The sequence below is a fragment of the Haliotis rubra genome, unplaced genomic scaffold (assembly GCF_003918875.1).
Source record: "Haliotis rubra isolate DU_JTF1 unplaced genomic scaffold, ASM391887v1 Scf395, whole genome shotgun sequence".
NCBI classification, from domain to species: domain Eukaryota; kingdom Metazoa; phylum Mollusca; class Gastropoda; order Lepetellida; family Haliotidae; genus Haliotis; species Haliotis rubra.
This window is the reverse complement of record NW_025767074.1, coordinates 785,699-804,666: the sequence shown is the minus strand read 5'-3', so window position 1 is coordinate 804,666 and position 18,968 is coordinate 785,699. Positions and strand designations below refer to the sequence as shown.

At 41.4% G+C, this 18,968-nt stretch overlaps 1 protein-coding gene across 1 annotated transcript; it reads left to right on the top strand.

The window, feature by feature from the left end:
• Positions 1-1,228: 1,228 nt before the first annotated feature.
• LOC124286896 (insulin-like growth factor-binding protein 5) lies at positions 1,229-17,199 on the top strand. The gene is made up of 2 exons (XM_046723337.1): positions 1,229-1,726; positions 16,769-17,199. Exons 1-2 carry the CDS (start codon positions 1,342-1,344, stop codon positions 16,792-16,794), a joined length of 411 nt encoding a protein of 136 aa, XP_046579293.1. The 5' UTR covers positions 1,229-1,341; the 3' UTR covers positions 16,795-17,199.
• The last annotated feature ends 1,769 nt before the right edge of the window (positions 17,200-18,968 follow it).

Sequence of the window (18,968 nt, the reverse complement as noted above, 5' to 3'; positions counted from 1 at the left end):
CTTGTTTTGCTGCAATACTGAGTGTACTCTGAACGCCATCGTTTTTTGTACCTTTATTACAAATGTATAATGTATACGTTGTTCGAATGTCATAGACGACGGTATGAAAGTAATCACAGTAATGACAGTGATGCAAGTTCAGTTCAGTTCAGTTCAGACAGGTATTTCAGTTATTCAGCGAAATAGGCTCCTAGGTTGAGGCCATATCCATGGGGAGCCTCACGTTGCTCAAGGGAGCCATTCCCATGCTCTGAGACAACGTGTTCGTTGCTCAAGGGAGCCATTCCCATGCTCTGAGACACCGTGTTCGTTGCTCAAGGGAACCATTCCCATGCTCTGAGACACCGTGTTCGTTACTCAAGGGAACCATTCCCATGCTCTGAGACACCGTGTTCGTTGCTCAAGGGAGCCATTACCATGCTCTAAGACACCGTGATCGTTGCTCAAGGGAGTCATTCCCATGCTCTGAGACACCGTGTTATTTTCTAACACATAGGACTAACACACGTGGAACTGGATGGAATAGGTTAAGTGAACGTGACATCGAAACCCATGAAATAAAAGCAAACAGTCAAGCCAGGCTGACACGCTATTACGTAGTTGATATACTGCGATAACCCAAGAGTGAGTGAGTATGTTTTTACGCCGCTTTTAGCAATATTCCAGCAACATCATGGCGGGGGACACAAGAAATGGGTTTCACACATTACCTATGTGAGGAATCGAACCCGGATCTTCGGCGTGACGAGCGAACACAACAACAACCCAACAAACAAAAACAAAAAGAAAACAAATAAAACAAACAAAAACAAAACGGAAGCAAACAAAACAGCACCCCCCAAGAAAACCCCCCAAAACCCCACACAAATAACAAAAACAAGCCCAAAACAAGCATGTTTAAACAAGCAGCTGCATCCCACGATCAAGGTTCAATGCAATGCTTGATTCAACCGTATGCTTTGTAGTAACAGTACTAGTGTCATTATTGACGCCAACTACTGATCTTAATCCTGCCCACGTTAAGAGCGCTCACCCACGCGCCTCAAATATGGAAAGCGGGGGTAGGGAATTGAAGGTAGAGAGTGTGAGCGAGGAGCGAGATGCTGGGGCGGGGCCGTGCTGATTGACACATGGCTCAGAGCCACTTACGTTGTCGCCGATATGAGCCAACCAAATATAATGGCCGTCACAGCACAGGTTGATCACTCAACAAGTGCCTACACAACTGTAGAACGTGGCTATAGCTTACAGTGTGATGATTTGAAGTCAAACTTCGGGACTCGTGTGCACTTCACATTTTGACACACGCCTGTATACCGTCTTTGATACGTAGCGGCACCAATGGTGCGGGTGTCGTCTTCGTTCACAACGATGTCCCCTCTGCGGTATGTGGTTCTGAGCTTGGCGGTTTTGGTAGCGCCGTGGTCGATGTCGGATGCCGTGGTGCTGGACCGCAAAACGATGCAACACATGTTTCAGTGCCCTCCGTGTGACACTAACCTTTGCTCCCTCCCAATGCAACCCTGCGAACTTGTCCTGGAGCCTGGGATCTGTGGCTGCTGTCCTGTGTGTGCCCGGCGGGCGGGACAGTCGTGTGGCGTGACGGTGGGGCGTTGTGCCCAGGGCCTCAAATGCCGCCCTGCCATTTCGGATCCTAATCCTCTGAGCGCCTTGCTGCAAGGTAGAGCTGTGTGCATTGGTGTGGAAACATACTCCTATATCTATGGTAAGTAACGTAAATCTTCTTGAACACAGAAAACGAAATAATATTAATTTGTTTCCAAATAACCCAGCTTAGAACAAGTGAAGATGCATGAAAAAATGAGACTTCTCTGTCCTTGGGAAATGGTGGGGTACTGAATAATTCTAAGTGGCTCTATTGAATTCGAACCGCATTGGACCCGTGAAGATCCGGGGTAGAAAAGGTCTTCAGCAACCCATGCTTGCCACAAAAGGCGACTATGCTTGTCGTAAGAGGCGACTAACGTGATCTGGTGGTCAGGCTCGCTGACTTGGTTGACATGTCATCGGTTCCCAATTGCGCAGATCGATGCTCATGCTGTTCATCACGGGATTGTCTGGTTAAAGACCGCCGCCATATAGCTGGAATATGCTGAGTGCGGCGTAAAACTAAACTCACTCACTCACTCACTCGAACCGCATTGAACACTAATTCGACTGACTGAATTTTCTTTTACGTCGCATTCAGCAACATTCTAGCAGTAAAATTGCGTGACTTCAGCAATGGACTTCGCACATAGCACTACCTTGGGAAAGCAAACCCCTACCATCGACGTGACGAGTTAGGCCGTATCCTTTAGGCTACACCACCGTAGCATCCTTGAACCATTTCTTCTCATGGGAAAAGTTAACGATTTCCTGATCGGCAATCTGTGAGAATGAACAATGCATGTGTAGAGACATAGAACTGTAGCACTCATTCACTCTGGAACAATAATTTCTGTTTCCATGGGGATTCTTAAATACTCGAACAAAAAAAACCTTCAAGAAACAAACAAAATTTATAAACAAAACAAAAACTCGTTACAAACCGAACCAAACCAAACACCAAAAAACAAACCAACTTAAAACAAACCAAAACCAAACAACACCTGTACCAACAAAACAACAAACACAACACCCCCAACCAACAAATACCAAGCGTTGTTAAATGTGTGAAGTGTCAACGAAGGACAAACGTGATACTAATGACAAGGTCCACCGGTGTTGATTACATTTCGCTTACTACTTAGTGGCCTTGTTACACTGCGGGATACTGAATGTAATATCCACTTTCTTTTGTACGTCAGCATTTGACTCTGCATGCTTTCCGATTGCTTTCCGATCAAGCCATGTCCTGTCAATAATGGTTTATGTCGATGGCACACTAGTCTATCACTCTGCCGGGATTACATCCCCGAGATTATCGCAAGAACAGATTCTTGATAACAACACCATGGAAGTGCTGTGGGGAATAGAAAAAAAGCTGGTTTTTTTCACATTTGTATCTACAATATATGTAGTTAATATGTGTAAGTGTGAAATACCTGTTAAACTAAGTTCGGCCTAAGTACAGTCTCAGTGGTAGGGAGATAGAAAACGTAGAAAAAGGACTTTACTGAGGGGAGATTAGTGCAGAAATGAGCAAGTCCAAAGCGACTTATTTTGAACAGATCATGGTTTTATGCAATTAGTATGCGAGGATATTGTATTACAAAGGACACTTTTTAATGCCCATTTTGATATTAGCCTTAGCTCCATTATAAAAGATAGCTGAGGTGAAAAATAATAACTTTAATACTGAAACTGTTAAGGGTGTAGCTACCATAGTCTCACGCATTATCAAAAAGGAGGTAGGAGGGGTCGTCTCAAAAGCAAAACCAGGACGGGTGTCGCAGACGATGGTTGGGATCGGGCTAGAGATATCAGCTAAGATAAGATAATCCTTTAGGGGAATTAAACTGGGGAAGTAACAATTTACAAATAATATCCAGTCCTGTCGACCTTTGGGTGGTCATGCCACCTATATATTTTGAGACATTTAATACGATAGCTGATTTAAGTTTTTTATGGTTATCATACACTCTTTTACATATCTCAACATAAACCTTATGACGGTCCGTCGTCATACCTGGCTCAGCGACCTAATTGCAATTCTATAATAGTCTACTCTATGGTTTTCAGCATCTATTCGTAAGTTTTGCCCGATTTTACATGCTTTTCTGGATATCCTATTACGCATCCCACTGAACGCCCAGTTTGGCCGATGTGGGTTATTTCGACATATGCCATTTGCAGTTGTGTAAAGTTTAGGGATAGAGAGTAACAGCCTCAAAACATTTTTTCTATTTCCGCCAGTAGTTTAGTGTCTTCACTATAGAATACCAGAACGGACATTGTCGCGTTGTCGCATTGTCACGTTGCCGCCCTCACAAAAAACAACAACAACCCACCCCCACCCCCCCAAACTAACAAACAAACAAACAAACAAAACAAAAAACAAGCAAAAAGTGGCCAAAATAACCGAAGTGCGACAAATTAATTATGTCGCATTATCGCGTTGTCGCGCATTTTAACGCTTTCTTTACACGTCTTAGATGGGGCGACAATGCGACAACGCGACATATTTTGACCTTTAAAACTGTCTAAATGTAGCTATGTCGCATTTGGATGGATAAAAATATTATTCAAATGGCCAAAATGTCGCGTTGTCTCATTGTCGCACTGTCTCAGTTTGGTTGATTTTGCCACTTTTGGCTTGTGTTTGTGAAGGCGACAACGTGACAATACGACAATGCGACAATGTCCCTTCTAGAATTCCATACTTCACTGATCAGTTGTCCACTCCGGAAACTGTCGTCACACATTTTCCCACAATATCTCGAGGAGTGAGTAAGTTTAGTTTTACGCCGCACTCAGCACTGTTCCAGCTATATGGCGGCTGTCTGTAAATAATCGAGTCTGGACCAGACTATGGACCATGAGCATCGATCTACGCAACTGGGATACGATGACATGTGTCAACCAAGCCAGCGAACTTGACCACACGATCCCGCTAGTCGCCTCTTACGACAAGCATGGGTTACTGAAGATCAATTCTAACCAGGATCTTCAAGGGTCATGACCCGAGAAACCTGTTCCGGTAGGTATTCGAGCTCGAGACTGGGTACTTTCTGGAGTTGCTTCGCACTAAATCATTGCTATACAGCTATTGCCCTCTACAACATGAATGAAAAACATACCAGTCGCTAGATTAACCTTAATTTCTCAATTCCAAAATTTGGTTTTAATAAATATCAGCCTAAAGTGTGAGATCGTCATGGGTGTAACTCCCCCAATTGTCTAGTATGTACCTTATAGATCTTTAGAAACAATGACTCTTTATGGCGTACGTATTAAGAGAAATCTGAATGAAAGGCGTGAGTGAGTATGGTTTTACGCCGCATTTAGCAATTTTCTAACAGCATCACGACAAGGGAAAACGGAAATGGGCTTCAAACATGTCGGGATTCGAACCCGGGTCTTAGGCGCGATGAGCGAACGCTGCAACCACCATGTTACCCCACCACCCCGAATTAATGGAAAACAGCTGGTCCACTAGTGTGACTCACAGTCCCTGAACCACATTATTTCCCCTTTTACCCTTCCTGCAATGCTAAAGCCCTTCATGAAGCAAGTCTAGATTAACCCAGTTTCAGGTCTGAATCTCTCATCTCACTCAGGCTTCTTTACAGTTGGAATGGGAGTATTTGTCACTATCAAAATTATATATGTTCAAACACTAAGCATTATTCTACTGCCCCCACATTATCGTATAGTGGTGTAATATTTCACACAAATGTCAATAATATATCCCGTGGGGGAAATGCCGTCAATTAGCATCCAAGTGGTGTAATTGCACATGCGCACTGGTGTCGAAATAGCAGTATAAAAAGAGCTTAAATATTAAAAAACTATTCCTTCTTTGTGACAAATTTTATCAGTGTTCGCGGTAGGTTTTGTGCTTGTGCGTGCAGAAATAAAATTATAGATATGTAGTCCAAATCTTTTGCGTGTGAAATTTTCATTATAATAACATCATTATCATAACAAGTTATTATATTTACAAACTTTAACTTACGTTCCAGTGTTTGAATATAATGAACGATCATGATGTGTGTAGTGTTTGCCACGCTGAAGAGCAGGAACGTTATTAATTCCTTGTAGTTTCATAATAAAGGAAAACTTTCTCGCCGGCATTTCTTCCCTGGCCATGCTATAGACTGTGCACAACGTCACTATTTTGGACGTGATGTTGCAATGTTTTTGATATTGTTTCTGAAATGATTGCAAATTTGTGGTCCGCTAAGACACTATGCCTAACAAGAGTATTTCGCTGATATGACCTACACCCTCTTGTAAAGGTGTTAATGGTTGTATCCTCACAGGTGGTTGTAGTATTGTAAAATTATAGTCCTCCTGTGGGGGTACGTAACTCCCAAAACATTCAAGGTAGATTTGTACTTACCATAATTTATAAATGTGGTATTTGTGTTATTTTAAATTATGTCTAAATTTCCTACAATCGCCAGCTGAAGGGATCGTGTAAATCAAACGAAGGTAGCAAAGGCACTGTAAGTCCCGATGGTCCCTAGTATGGGGACCTACCCTCAGTTGCTGGTGATGTCTGGCCCGTTCTTATATATTGTATTGTTTATAAAATATAATTTTAAAGGTACATGCTAGTTTTAATTCTTTATCTGTGATAATCTTTTTATTTTACTGTCCTTCGTCGACATTTTTTTATATAATTTAATTGCACTTATTATGATTATGAATTTGTAATTTGTTAAAATCACGATATGGCTGAAATATTGCCGATTATCCTGCCCGCACTGATCATGAGAGCTGTGTCTTTCTTAGTGCATGTATCAGCATCAGATCAACTAGTTGAGACAAACATGGACGCCACCTCACTTGTAAGTTGCAGACGATAAAGATCAAACAATGTGTTACCCAATCATAGCCCATGTTACAACGACGCGATTCAAGGCGCCATATGGTGGTAGGATACGTTCTATTATTAACAATGAGAATTTCCAAGCTTCGATTTATATTGTCGTGTATGAGCAGCCTAATAGATTTGTTTTAATTCCTGTTTCAAGACACTTTTTAAAATTAAGTAGGTCAGAATCTGTGCGTGCAAAACACGCACGCACAATATTTTTTGCGTGTTTTTATGATTTTTTGGGGCGTGAAAAACGCAGGTTTCTGCGTTAACGCGAACACTGATTTATATTCAAATATTTGGAAAAAACAACAACACTTGTCCATCATATTTCATTGTTATTCTGACATAATTTGCAATTATTCAGTAATATGAAGGACACAAATAAATCATCTCAAAGTCCGCTATAACTACAGTGTCTTTAGTGTTGAAGGTGGTCCAGATGTATTCATGACACGTAAATACGTATAGAATTTTCATTTGTTCTTGGGGCGGTGGGGTAGCCCAGTGGTTAAAGCGTTCGCTCGTCACGCCGAAGACCCAGGTTCGATTGCCCACATGGGTACAATGTGTGAAGCCCATTTCTGGTGTCCCCAACCGTGATATTGCTGGAATATTGCCTGAGTAAATGTAAAAAGTTTTATAAACTATGGACTTTCGTTTTGTAATTATGTTGAAAACATAGCACATGCACATACACTAAACGCCGAAAGAAACGTTACCCTCCTTCCTTTATGACGGAGGTACCTATCTTCAGCTGGCGTTGTGAAGCGTGGACGTCCACCTCTTGGTCTGTCTACGGGGACCTCAGTCTGTCTGAAGCCCCGACTAAGTCTTATAACCGTGATACGGTTGCATCCGAGGGCGTTGGCAACAGCATTGTTTGTCGACCCCATCTGCACCTTCCCAATGGCTCTTTCTCTCTCTTTAGCTGTTAATCGTGGCATATTTCTTGTACTTGTGTATCATATCATGCATTCTAGTCTCTCTTTATACCCTACAGAATCATTCTACATATGAAATGAATGCAAATATTGCTTGAATATTGCTACGTTTTGGCCAATGATATTGTTATGTGCAAACAGAAAATGGAAAAATGTGACTTTGCAAGCAAAAATGTTTACAAAGATCATTTTAGATGTTCCTAAGCACTTTTTAACAATATCAAAGACTTGTTTTCACTAATGCAAATCAGCAGAAAATGTTTTAAAAGACTGAAATCATACGAATGATTATTTTACAATTTTACACACTCTACCACAGTTGTTTTTTGTTATAATACTAGTAGTTGAAAAATGGTGACTCTAAATGGTTTATCTTTGCCTCAAAGCAGAATTTTTATTCAACATTTCTTTTGGACATCTAAATCACTGCTATTGGTTTATTTCGGCATGGTAGAAAATAAGACAGCTTTCTTGTAAACTAATGCCTTCTAACATATCTTTGATACTTTTTCAGTAATTCATAATGGTAGGAGGGTAACGTTTCTTTTGGCGTTTAGTGTATACACACGAACATACACGGCCAGACACACACGGCCAGACACACACACACACACACACACACACACACACACACACACACACACACACACGCACGCACGCACGCACGCACGCACGCACGCACGCGCGAACGAACGCACGAACGAACGCACGAACACACACACATGCACGCACGTGCACGCACGCACACACACATATTTACACACACAGACGTTTACCCAAGATGGGAATACAGGAGAGAATCTATCGACGAAGCCAACGAGATCGGCAGGAGAGAAACCAATTAAGTGCAGTGAAGGTGTAATCGAGCTAATAACAAGAAATTGACTATTGGTAACGCCTACAATGAAGACAATCCATACGTGGTTGATAAGATGATTAAAGCACCATGGAGTACCATGGTCGATGTCTTGATCACTATCAATGTCTCTCTTCTTTATTTCGACTTCTATAGCTTCGAATTCGTGCAGTTTCAACTTATTCCAGTCACTGATGCTAGTATGGAGAATGTTTGCTTGTTGCCTGGAGATATAACGGTTAATTGCTTTTAATTGTTTTGTAAAGATGTTTTAAGAGTGAGAAATGAAGATTTGGCTATGACCAATTGTGTTTAGAATGTACACCCAAATCAAACCGTTTTCAAAACCCAAACGTTATATATTTACGGAGGTTTGCAACTTGAATAAATTCAATAAAGAATCCAGAATGATATGCTATAGATAGTGAGTTTCGCGTGTTAACAGAGAGTAGGAAACTGCATCATAGCAAACTTACAATGTGTCCAATCAATCGGTATATTTTGTTTGGCGTGAGTAGAAAGTCGGTAACTCCGTTCTAGCAAACTTACAATGTGTCGTATCAATCGGTATATTTAGTTTGGCGTCAGTAGAAAGTCGGTAACTCCGTTCTAGCAAACTTACAATGTCGTATCAATCGGTATATTTAGTTTGGCGTGAGTAGAAAGTCGGTAACACCGTTCTAGCCAACTTACAACGTGTCGTTTCAATCGGTATACTTAGTTCGGCGTGAATAGAAAGTCGGTAACTTCGTTCTAGCAAACTTACAATGTGTTAGGTATACTTAGTTTAGCGTCAGTAGAAAGCTGGTAACTCCGTTCTAACAAACTTACAAGATATCGAATGAATTGGTATGTTTAGTTTCGCGTTTGTAGGTATTTGGTAACCGTGAAGATCCTGGTCAGAATTGTTTTCAGCAACCCATGCTTGTGGTAAGAAGCGACTAACGGGATCAGGAAGTCAGACTCGCTGTCACCGTATCCAAATTGCGTAGATCGATGCGCATGTTGTGGATCACTGGATTGTCTGGTCCCGACTCGATTATTTACAGACCGCCGCCATATAGCTGAAATATTGCTGAGTGTGGCGTTAAACAACCAACCAACCAACAACTAATCTGCTGCCCAAAGGACTTGCAGCATCCAAATGTGATAATCTTAGACTCATGGTGGTTCAAGCGACAGTTTCCTACATCAGTGATAGTCTTAGACAAATGCAAAACTAAAGTTGAACTTTAGTAACACTTTACTTCAAGTGTTGTCAATCCAAAAACACGCGAACATCATCAATGACGGATGGTATGGTCACCATGACTACGCCACTAATCTGCTTATCAAACAGTTCTCAAATAATGATTCTTGTGATTGTATGAACCACCAATGGAGGCCACATCAGTACCTGGTGCTGCCACCCCTGGCACGGATAACACCTGTTAGTCTCCTCCTAATACTGGGTATCAATCGTCTTGTTCTCAGCATCGGAATCCTTTGATTGGCTGCGTTAAAAACTGCAGATTTTGAACATGAGGATCTCCAGCTCGAGCTTGACATCCAATATAGTCCCAAGGATGTTCGATGGGGTCCCTAGCAGGGCTCCTGGTGGACCATGATACCATTACGATGGCGTTGTTCTCCAAAATTACGATGACGACTCGGCAAGGGCGACGTCTGAAGTTGTCCACGAATATCGGACTTAATGGGATGTTTTTCAAAATTTGGCACGACGGAGGTATCCAGTGCTTCCTGTTGGTAACGCTGATCATTGAGTGTCTCAGGTACTATAATTAGATCCAACTCGCAGTCTTAAGAAAAGCATCACTAAACCACTACCAAATGGTCCAGTTGCATGGTTCATCTCCTGGTGATATGCCTCGTTACGAGGTCTCCACACGCGACTATAGCCGGCGGTAACGTGTAGAAAAGAGCAACATTATCAGACCAATGAGCCCTACGCTATGTCCTGAAGTTGCGGTTTTGTCAGAGCCAGCAGCACGCCATACGTTCCTGTCTGCCTATCTGTGCCTATCTGTCAGGACGCCAATAACCTTCAATCGTGTATTTTCTGAAAGTCTGTATCTTCCCATGTGAAGAAAAAATATTTCAGTCTTTGAGATCACTTCTGAAAACGGCAGTGGACAAACTGCAATTATAAAATTACTACTCCTTTGTGCCTGGCGCATTCGTAGCCTTCGCAGCACGTGACCCCCATAGGCCCTCACTGTGGGTCAGAAAATCGATAAACTAAGCCCCGGTTTAGTATCCACACCCCTTACTATATAATATATAAAGGTTCATCACAGACATACGGTGACATGATCGAAAGCCGGACAATTACGGACACATCAATCGATATATCGTATCTTCAAGGTCTCACAAGTATCAAAAGCTTTTGATACTAAACCGGGGCCTAGGTTATCGATTTTCTGACCCGCAGTGGGGGCCTATGGTGACCCCTATGAAGTTGGGAACATTAACGCGTGTGCCGGGTTTATTGTGCAAGCCCACTGAGATACCCCGATCGGATATATACCATGATTCCGAGCCGACCAGTCCTTGTTTTATAACCGTAATAACTCCAGATATGGTATCAACACGCATCTTTCAACGTCTTCTGATTCAACACGGGAATGGAACCGTCCGCTCTCAAGCCTGACGCCTCTTACACATAGGAGGTTTTCCAAATTGAGAAGGCTGACTTTAATAAAGTGAATTTACTCTTGAAATACGAATAGATACTTTTTCGCCGGTACTTTACTTCTTATCCGGTAGACAAAGGTTGAAATAACAATGAGATTATCAGGGTGAAAAGGCTATAATTCTTTCACTTTTCACATGCAAAGAACATTTCTAATTTGGGATCAAACCGAGGCAATTTTCTCCCCATCTGCGTTTGTTCTGGGAAGACCTAGCCCACATTATCTCCTCATAACGCGTTGTTTGAAGTACTTTCTGGTTCCGTGGCGTGGGTGGACTTAAAAGACGGAACGTGCTGCCATGGCAGAACAAAAGCATTGTCAGCAAGAATTTCTCCTTTCATCCCACATTTAACTCACGTTGTTGACGGAACAGTTCAATGAGAACTTTCATTCGTGATGCTTTTTGTTGTCGCAAATACATATAAGTAACGGTCTTTATAGTTTCAAACACGTAATTCACAGTAAATATTTGAGACAAGCGGGATTTATGTCTTGTGGATTCTCAAAAACTTCTGAAAAAGGATTTGCTCACATTTTTACAATTTCAGAAATGGACCGAGTTCCATTCTGTCAAAACGTTTGATTTTTCAGCGTTTTACCACTATATCCCACATGACAAACTTAAGAAAAAACGTCATTCCTTGAATCATTGTAAATAAACGTGGTGAACACAGATATACCTACATATATATCTCTAGAGGCACAGGAAATGTGTCAAAAAGGAAAGCAAATGTCATTTGAAAACAATATGTGGAATGCTTGACTCTCGCATTGATAACATCTGTGTAAACTGTGGAGGAAAAACATTTCGTCAAGAAGTAGGGCATCCCCAAGGGCACCATTTGTGCTACCCTCCTTGCGGATGTGTTTCTATATGCATATGAATCAGGATGTCTGTCTGGGTTGGCAAAATCAAAACAAAGTAATTCTGCCGAGAGGTTTAACTTAAGCTTCCAGGTATATGATAATATAATATCGCTCAATAGCCATCAAATAGCCAATTCCCTTCCACTGATTTACTCACCTGAACTTGAAATTAAGGGGAGAAGTGAGACCGCCCCAACTGTTTCATATCTAGATCTATGTCTAAAGATTCAGAGAGTCAACAATATGTGAAATGCGTGACTTTCTCATTGAAAATATCTTTGTAAAATATTTGGGTAAAACATGTCGACATGGGCATCAATTGTGGATGTGTTCTGTATGTATATGAATCAGAATGTCTGTCTGGGATGGCAACATCAAAACAAAGTAATTTGGCCAAGAAGTTTAACTTCAGTAGCTCCCTTCTATATGCGTTTACTCGTCCCTTTGGTAAGTCTTGAGCTATCCTAGACACGTGCATATGTAAGTGCAGGATTACCGTATATTTCATCCTCTACAATGATCCCCGTAGTCCTCGATATACGGACGGGTAAATATGTAATGATCCCCGTACTCACATGCGCTAGAACAGGCGAATCTGTAACGATTCCTGTAGTCACCGATATACAGCCGGGCAAATCTGTAACGATTCCTGTAGTCCCCGATATACAGCTGGGGAAATCCGTAACGATTCCTGTAGTCCCCGATATACAACCGGGCAAATCTGTAACGATTCCTGTAGTCCCCGATATACAGCTAGGGAAATCTGTAACGATTCCTGTAGTCCCCGATATACAACCGGGCAAATCTGTAACGATTCCTGTAGTCCCCGAGATACAGCCGGGCAAATCTGTGATAATCACCACTTCTGTGATTTTATCATCTGGATGTGATTGAGCGGGGAGTACATTCTCAAATAACAATAGACTCGTCCGCTTTTCTTGTGCGAGATCCTACTGATAGTCAAACATAAGTCAAAACGTCTACTCTACAAACCGACTGTTTTTAATATGTTTTTAGAAAAGCAGGGTAGGAATATAAATCCATTTCCGATTCGAAACTATTATACACATTTAAAGAAATGCCCTATTTTCCCTGATGTAAAATCAGAAGTACTGAACAAATGTTTTACATATACTCGGCGTCATTAATGAAGGGTCAAACTATTGGTAACACTATATCTCACAAGTTGTAAAATCTTCGTTTTGGTTTGAAATATATACAACTGAATGTTTTACAAACTTTCTTAACAGTATGGAAAAAGACATCAGACTGTAGAAATGTCACTATTACGTTTTTAACGTCAGATACATTCTGTTACAAATGACACATTCTTACTCAAATTGGCAATACGGAAATCTACCTGCCACTTTATGTCAATGATTTGCACGTGCAAGTCGCTCTATCCATGGAAAGTGGAGGACAATACACATGCATGGATGCTTTTTCACTGTTGCTTGTCGTAAGAAGCGACTAACGGGATCGGGTGGTCAGGCTCGCTGACTTGATTGCCACTTGTCATCGTATCCCAACTGCGTAGAACGATGCTCATTCTGTTGATCACTGGATTGTCTGGCCCAGACTCTATTAGTTACAGACCGCCGACATATTGCTTGAATATTGCTGAGTGTGGCGTAAACTTAAACTCACTCACTCACTCACATTCTGCGTGGGAGGTTCAGCCATCGTTCAGTTTCTATCTGAAATCTAAGATTTCTGGTACAAAAAATAGAAAAAAGAACTAAAAAAAACAACAACCAAAAAACCCCCAGATGGCTTTTGAGTTGTATCGCCCCTGGCACAGCAATATTCTGTGGTGCAATATATGGCTTACTGTCGGGACACACGAGCTTCTGTGTCCGTGTCAACCCAGAGACGCGCAAACACGACCTTTGTGTTCACTACCGACTACAAATGAATATCTACACCTGCCTTTGCACTCCATTTTCAATTCCCCTCAAGCACCAATATATTTATTTGTCTCCGTCAAAAAAATATCGTCTTCTTTACAATTGGAAAGCTGATGCGTGGGTCGTGCTGAGATAAACACTCACTTCTGTTGTGTTTGCTCTGAATTGTCTCTAACCACTTCATTTACTTGTGGGTGGGTGGTGGCAGTAGGGTAGCCTAGTGGCTAAAGCGTTCGCCCGTCACGCCAAAGATCCGGGTTTGATTCTCCACATGGGTACAATGTGTGAAGCCCATTTCTGGTGTCCCCCGCCGTGATATTGCTTGAATATTGCTAAAAGCGGCGTAAAACTAGACTAACTCACTCACGTGTATGGTTGTAACGGGGATACTGTCAAAAGCAGCGTTAAAAGGTTACACATGTAACGTAGTTTTGTAACGATGATATTAGAAATGACGTTACGTGGGTAGTCAATTGAATTATGATCTATTCCGTGCTGGTATAAGAGATAACACAAGTTGTTCTTGTGCAAATGTTTGTGAAAATTCTTATCATTACCTATTTGATTGTCAATTATATACTCTGCAGAGAGCTGCCATGATGTCTAATTTACGCAGTGTTACCAATATTAATATGAATTATGAGTTACTATTACATGGCAATGCAGATTTGACTGTTCGCATAAATCAAAACATATATAAAATTGTTCAAACATATATATGTCAATGAAAATTATTTTCTTAATTAATGCAATTGTTCCACTGTTCCCTATTTTTCTGTTCTTGTCTGTCCATCTTGTATAAAGAAAGTAAATAATATTTATGCAAATTCTACGGAGAGGGTGTTCTCAGTATGACTTGTACCCAATCCTTTTCTTCTGAATAAAATAGGGTTAAAACAAGCAGCATTAAAACCAACTCACTCACTCTTCATGAAATTATTGCCACCGCCATATAGCTGGGATATTGCTGAGTGCGGCGTTAAACAACAACCAAACCAAACAACAACAAATCATGAAATTATTTTGTTTCTTTGTAGTTAACGCTGCATTCGCAACGTGCACGTGTTCAGGCAGTGGTCACGTGATCTTGCAGAGAACTGCTCATACAATTCAGTGGCATGAAGCCATGAGTGGTGACAAATATTGTTCACACATTAATTTGTCCAGTGCTATTTCTATCAACGTTGAATAACTCATTGATCAACATGTTGATTAACGCATTGATCAAACATATGTACCAGGAGAGCGACACACGACTATCCGAAGGTGTTAATTAGCACCGACTGTGAAGGTAAATCATATTGCATGCCCAGTTAGGAAACATCATCGCACCTTTGCTCCACGTCGACATGTCTAAAGTATGTGCGCGTGACCGGGCAAATCGCGTGGACATCCCTTCGCTTCACACCCAGAGACACACGCACGCCCACTTTCACTCACACATTCTCCTTTGCAAATTCTCCAGAATATCCTGAATCAAAAGGGTGAAAGTTGTTGGTGATGTAAGCTCTTAGATTGTGCTTAATGCACGCAATTAGCAGACAAGATAAATAAACAGATAGATAGATAGTTAGAAAGATAAATAAATAACATGACAACCATATCTAATTGTTATATATGGAAGTATATTAAACGTGTATGTAGCGTATGCATATATCTTGTATGCATACGTAGAGAAACAAATAAAAGAACACAGGTAAATTCAAGTGTTCCTTTAATATTTTCTAGTTTTCATCACAAGCTTTTAATAGCGCTGTGGTGATGAAAACTGGAAAATAATACAGGAACGCTTGAATTTTCCTGTGGTCCTTTATTTGTTTCTCTAAGTATATATATATAAATCACAGTATATTACAGTATATATATTTACACACTTGCATGCACAATTATTGTGTGTCCTTATATGCAGACCGCCTCCGTGGTGTAGTGGTTAGAGCGTCCGCCCCGAGAGCGGAAGGTCGCGGGTTCGATCCCCGACCGCGTCATACCGAAAGACGTTAAAATATGGTACTTGTTGGTTGCTGCCTGACGCTCGGCATTAATGGGTACAACAAGGACTGGTCGGCTCGGAGTCAGTATAATGTGTCTAAGTGGGGTATTCATGCCTCACTGCGGCATGGTATCTCAGTGGGCTAGCACTATAAAACAAGCCGGTTGTCCGGTGAATATTCGGTGAAGGCTTTGGTGTGAGCTATTTTTCTAATGTTTTGTTGATATTTCACAGGCCCGAGCTTTTTATATGTTATTACAGTAGATTACCGATTTAACTGTTTATATATGTTCATTTGTCTATTTCACCACGCGTTCTTCTTACCGAGTCACTTTCTCAGTTCGATACTTAAAAGCAATGTCATTATTTAGAGTCGACAGAATTTCTAACTGTGACATAGATATGTCGTTGTCACAGACAAAACTCAAAGTCTGTTTTATTGGCACCTATGTGTCTGCCTGCCCGTCTGCTAATGACAATATTCAATACACAAATACAATCACTGACCACATGCAATTTGAACTTAACAGTCCTATACAACATAATCAAAACGCATTGATTTATGGCCCGAGTTCGGTCTCTGACACATTATGTAATTACACAGACAGGCAGGTGTGATACTTGTACACATGACATGTTATGATGTCTGTTGATTGCAAAATGTTATACACAAAAAATGAGCATGTATTTACGAAACCCAACATCTCTATATATACACACACAATGAGCCGTGAGGGCATCTGCAAATGAACCAGCCGTTACACTTGAGTGCACACCCACCCGCTCTGACTGGGTTCGGTATGCCGGCTGCTTCGTTTCTAGGGAAGTAAACCCAAGGACAAAATATTGCACTTTTGATTTGCGATTGTACGCTTATAATTTTGTTTATATGTTTTCTCATAACCAGCAATGTATATTATATGTCATGAATAAATGATAATTGTGTTTTAATTATGTTTGATTTTTTGGTTGCATGTGACCTTTAAACAATATTTTTCAATAATCATTTTGCTCTCATTTGCAGAAAAGAAACTGAACGAAAAATACTGAAGCCTCACCCACGTATCATCGATTTCCCATCATCTTCAACACCCAGGGGAACAGACATGTGGAAAAGTGACTTTTCGAAGTAAGCCGCTAAGCTAGTAGGAATTACGAATGGGATGAGGACCCTTATTGTCCTAACAGAAGACCAGTCGGCTCGGACATCTCAAAGGATCAGAACAAGGGCTTCGTGTGAAACAGGGGGCAGTCGGACGCCTGACCATGTGCGATGTTGAGATACTTACCTGGCTTGAACAGCAGTGCATCATACAAAGGATATCGTCTTACAAAAACATCAAGTGTCCTAACATGTGATATCCACTGATTATCAATTGTTCGTCATGTTTGTTCCCAAGATAAATCTCCTTTCTGTTGTAAATGTTCTTAAAAGTATTAAACTTATTCATTTAATACTGCGATATATGCATTTATTCGTGTTCTCGTGGTCCTCATCGTGCTGTTAATCAGGTAGTTATAGGTCAGGCTAGGGAGACATGTGTGATGGAGATGACGGAACCAGTACGATACAGTCAACAATAGTTACATCGTTCAGACCTATACAACTTCTCACACGACAACAGGTACATCTTTCAATCCTATACAACTTCTCACACGACAATAGGTTCATCGTTCCCCCCTGTACAACCTCTTACACAACACTAGGTATACCGTTCCCTCCTCTACAACCCCTCACACAACAATAGGTACACCGTTCCCTCCTATACAACCTCTCACACAGCAATAGGTACACCGTTACTTCCTATACAACCTCTCACACAACAATAGGTACATCGTTACTTCCTATACAACCCCTCACACAACAATAGGTACACCGTTCCCTCCTATACAACCTCTCACACAGCAATAGGTACACCGTTACTTCCTATACAACCTCTCACACAACAATAGGTACATCGTTACTTCCTATACAACCCCTCACACAACAATAGGTACACCGTTCCCTCTTATACAACCTCTCACACAGCAATAGGTACACCGTTACTTCCTATACAACCTCTCACACAACAATAGGTACATCGTTACTTCCTATACAACCCCTCACACAACAATAGGTACACCGTTCCCTCCTATACAACCTCTCACACAGCAATAGGTACACCGTTACTTCCTATACAACCTCTCACACAACAATAGGTACATCGTTACTTCCTATACAACCTCTCACACAGCAATAGGTACACCGTTCCCTCCTATACAACCCCTAACGCAACAATAGGTACATCGTTCCCTCCTATACAAACCCTCAAACAACAATAGGTACATCGGTCCCTTCTACACAACCTCCCACACAACAAAAGGTACATCGTTCCCTCCTCTACAACCTCTCACACAACACTAACAACTGCATCGCTCCCTCCTGTACAACCTATCACACAACAATCGATACATCGTTCCTTCCTATACAACCTCTCACACAACAGTAGGTAACGCCTTCTCTCCTGTACAACCTCTCACACAAGAATAGGTACATCGTTCTCTCCTCTACAACCTCTCACATAACATTAGGTACATAGGTCCCTTCTACACAACCTCCCATACAAGAATAGGTACACCGTTCCCTCCTCTACAACCTCACACAGAAAAATAGGTACATCGTTCCCTATTGTACAATCTCTAACACAACAATCTGTACATTGTTCCCTCTTCTTCAACCTCACAAAGAAAAATAGATACATCGTTCCCTATTGTATAATCTCTCACATAAGAATAGGTACATTGTTGTCTCTTCTACAACCTCTTACACACAATAGGGACATCGTTCCCTCCTGTCCAACATCTTACACCATATATCTCCATCGTTCCCTCCTATACAACCTCACACAATTGGTATAGCCCTCCCTCTTATACAACCCCTCACACAACAATAGGTACATCGTTCCCTCCTATACAAACCCTCACACAACAATAGATACATCGGTCCCTTCTACACAACCTCCCACACAACAAAAGGTACATCGTTCCCTCCTCTACAACCTCTCACACAACACTAACTGCATCGCTCCCTCATGTACAACCTATCACACAACAATCGATACATCGTTCTTTCCTAAACAACCTCTCACACAACAATACGTAGCGCCTTCTCTCCTGTACAACCTTTGACACAAGAATAGGTACATCGTTCCCTCCTCTACAACCTCTCACATAACATTAGGTAC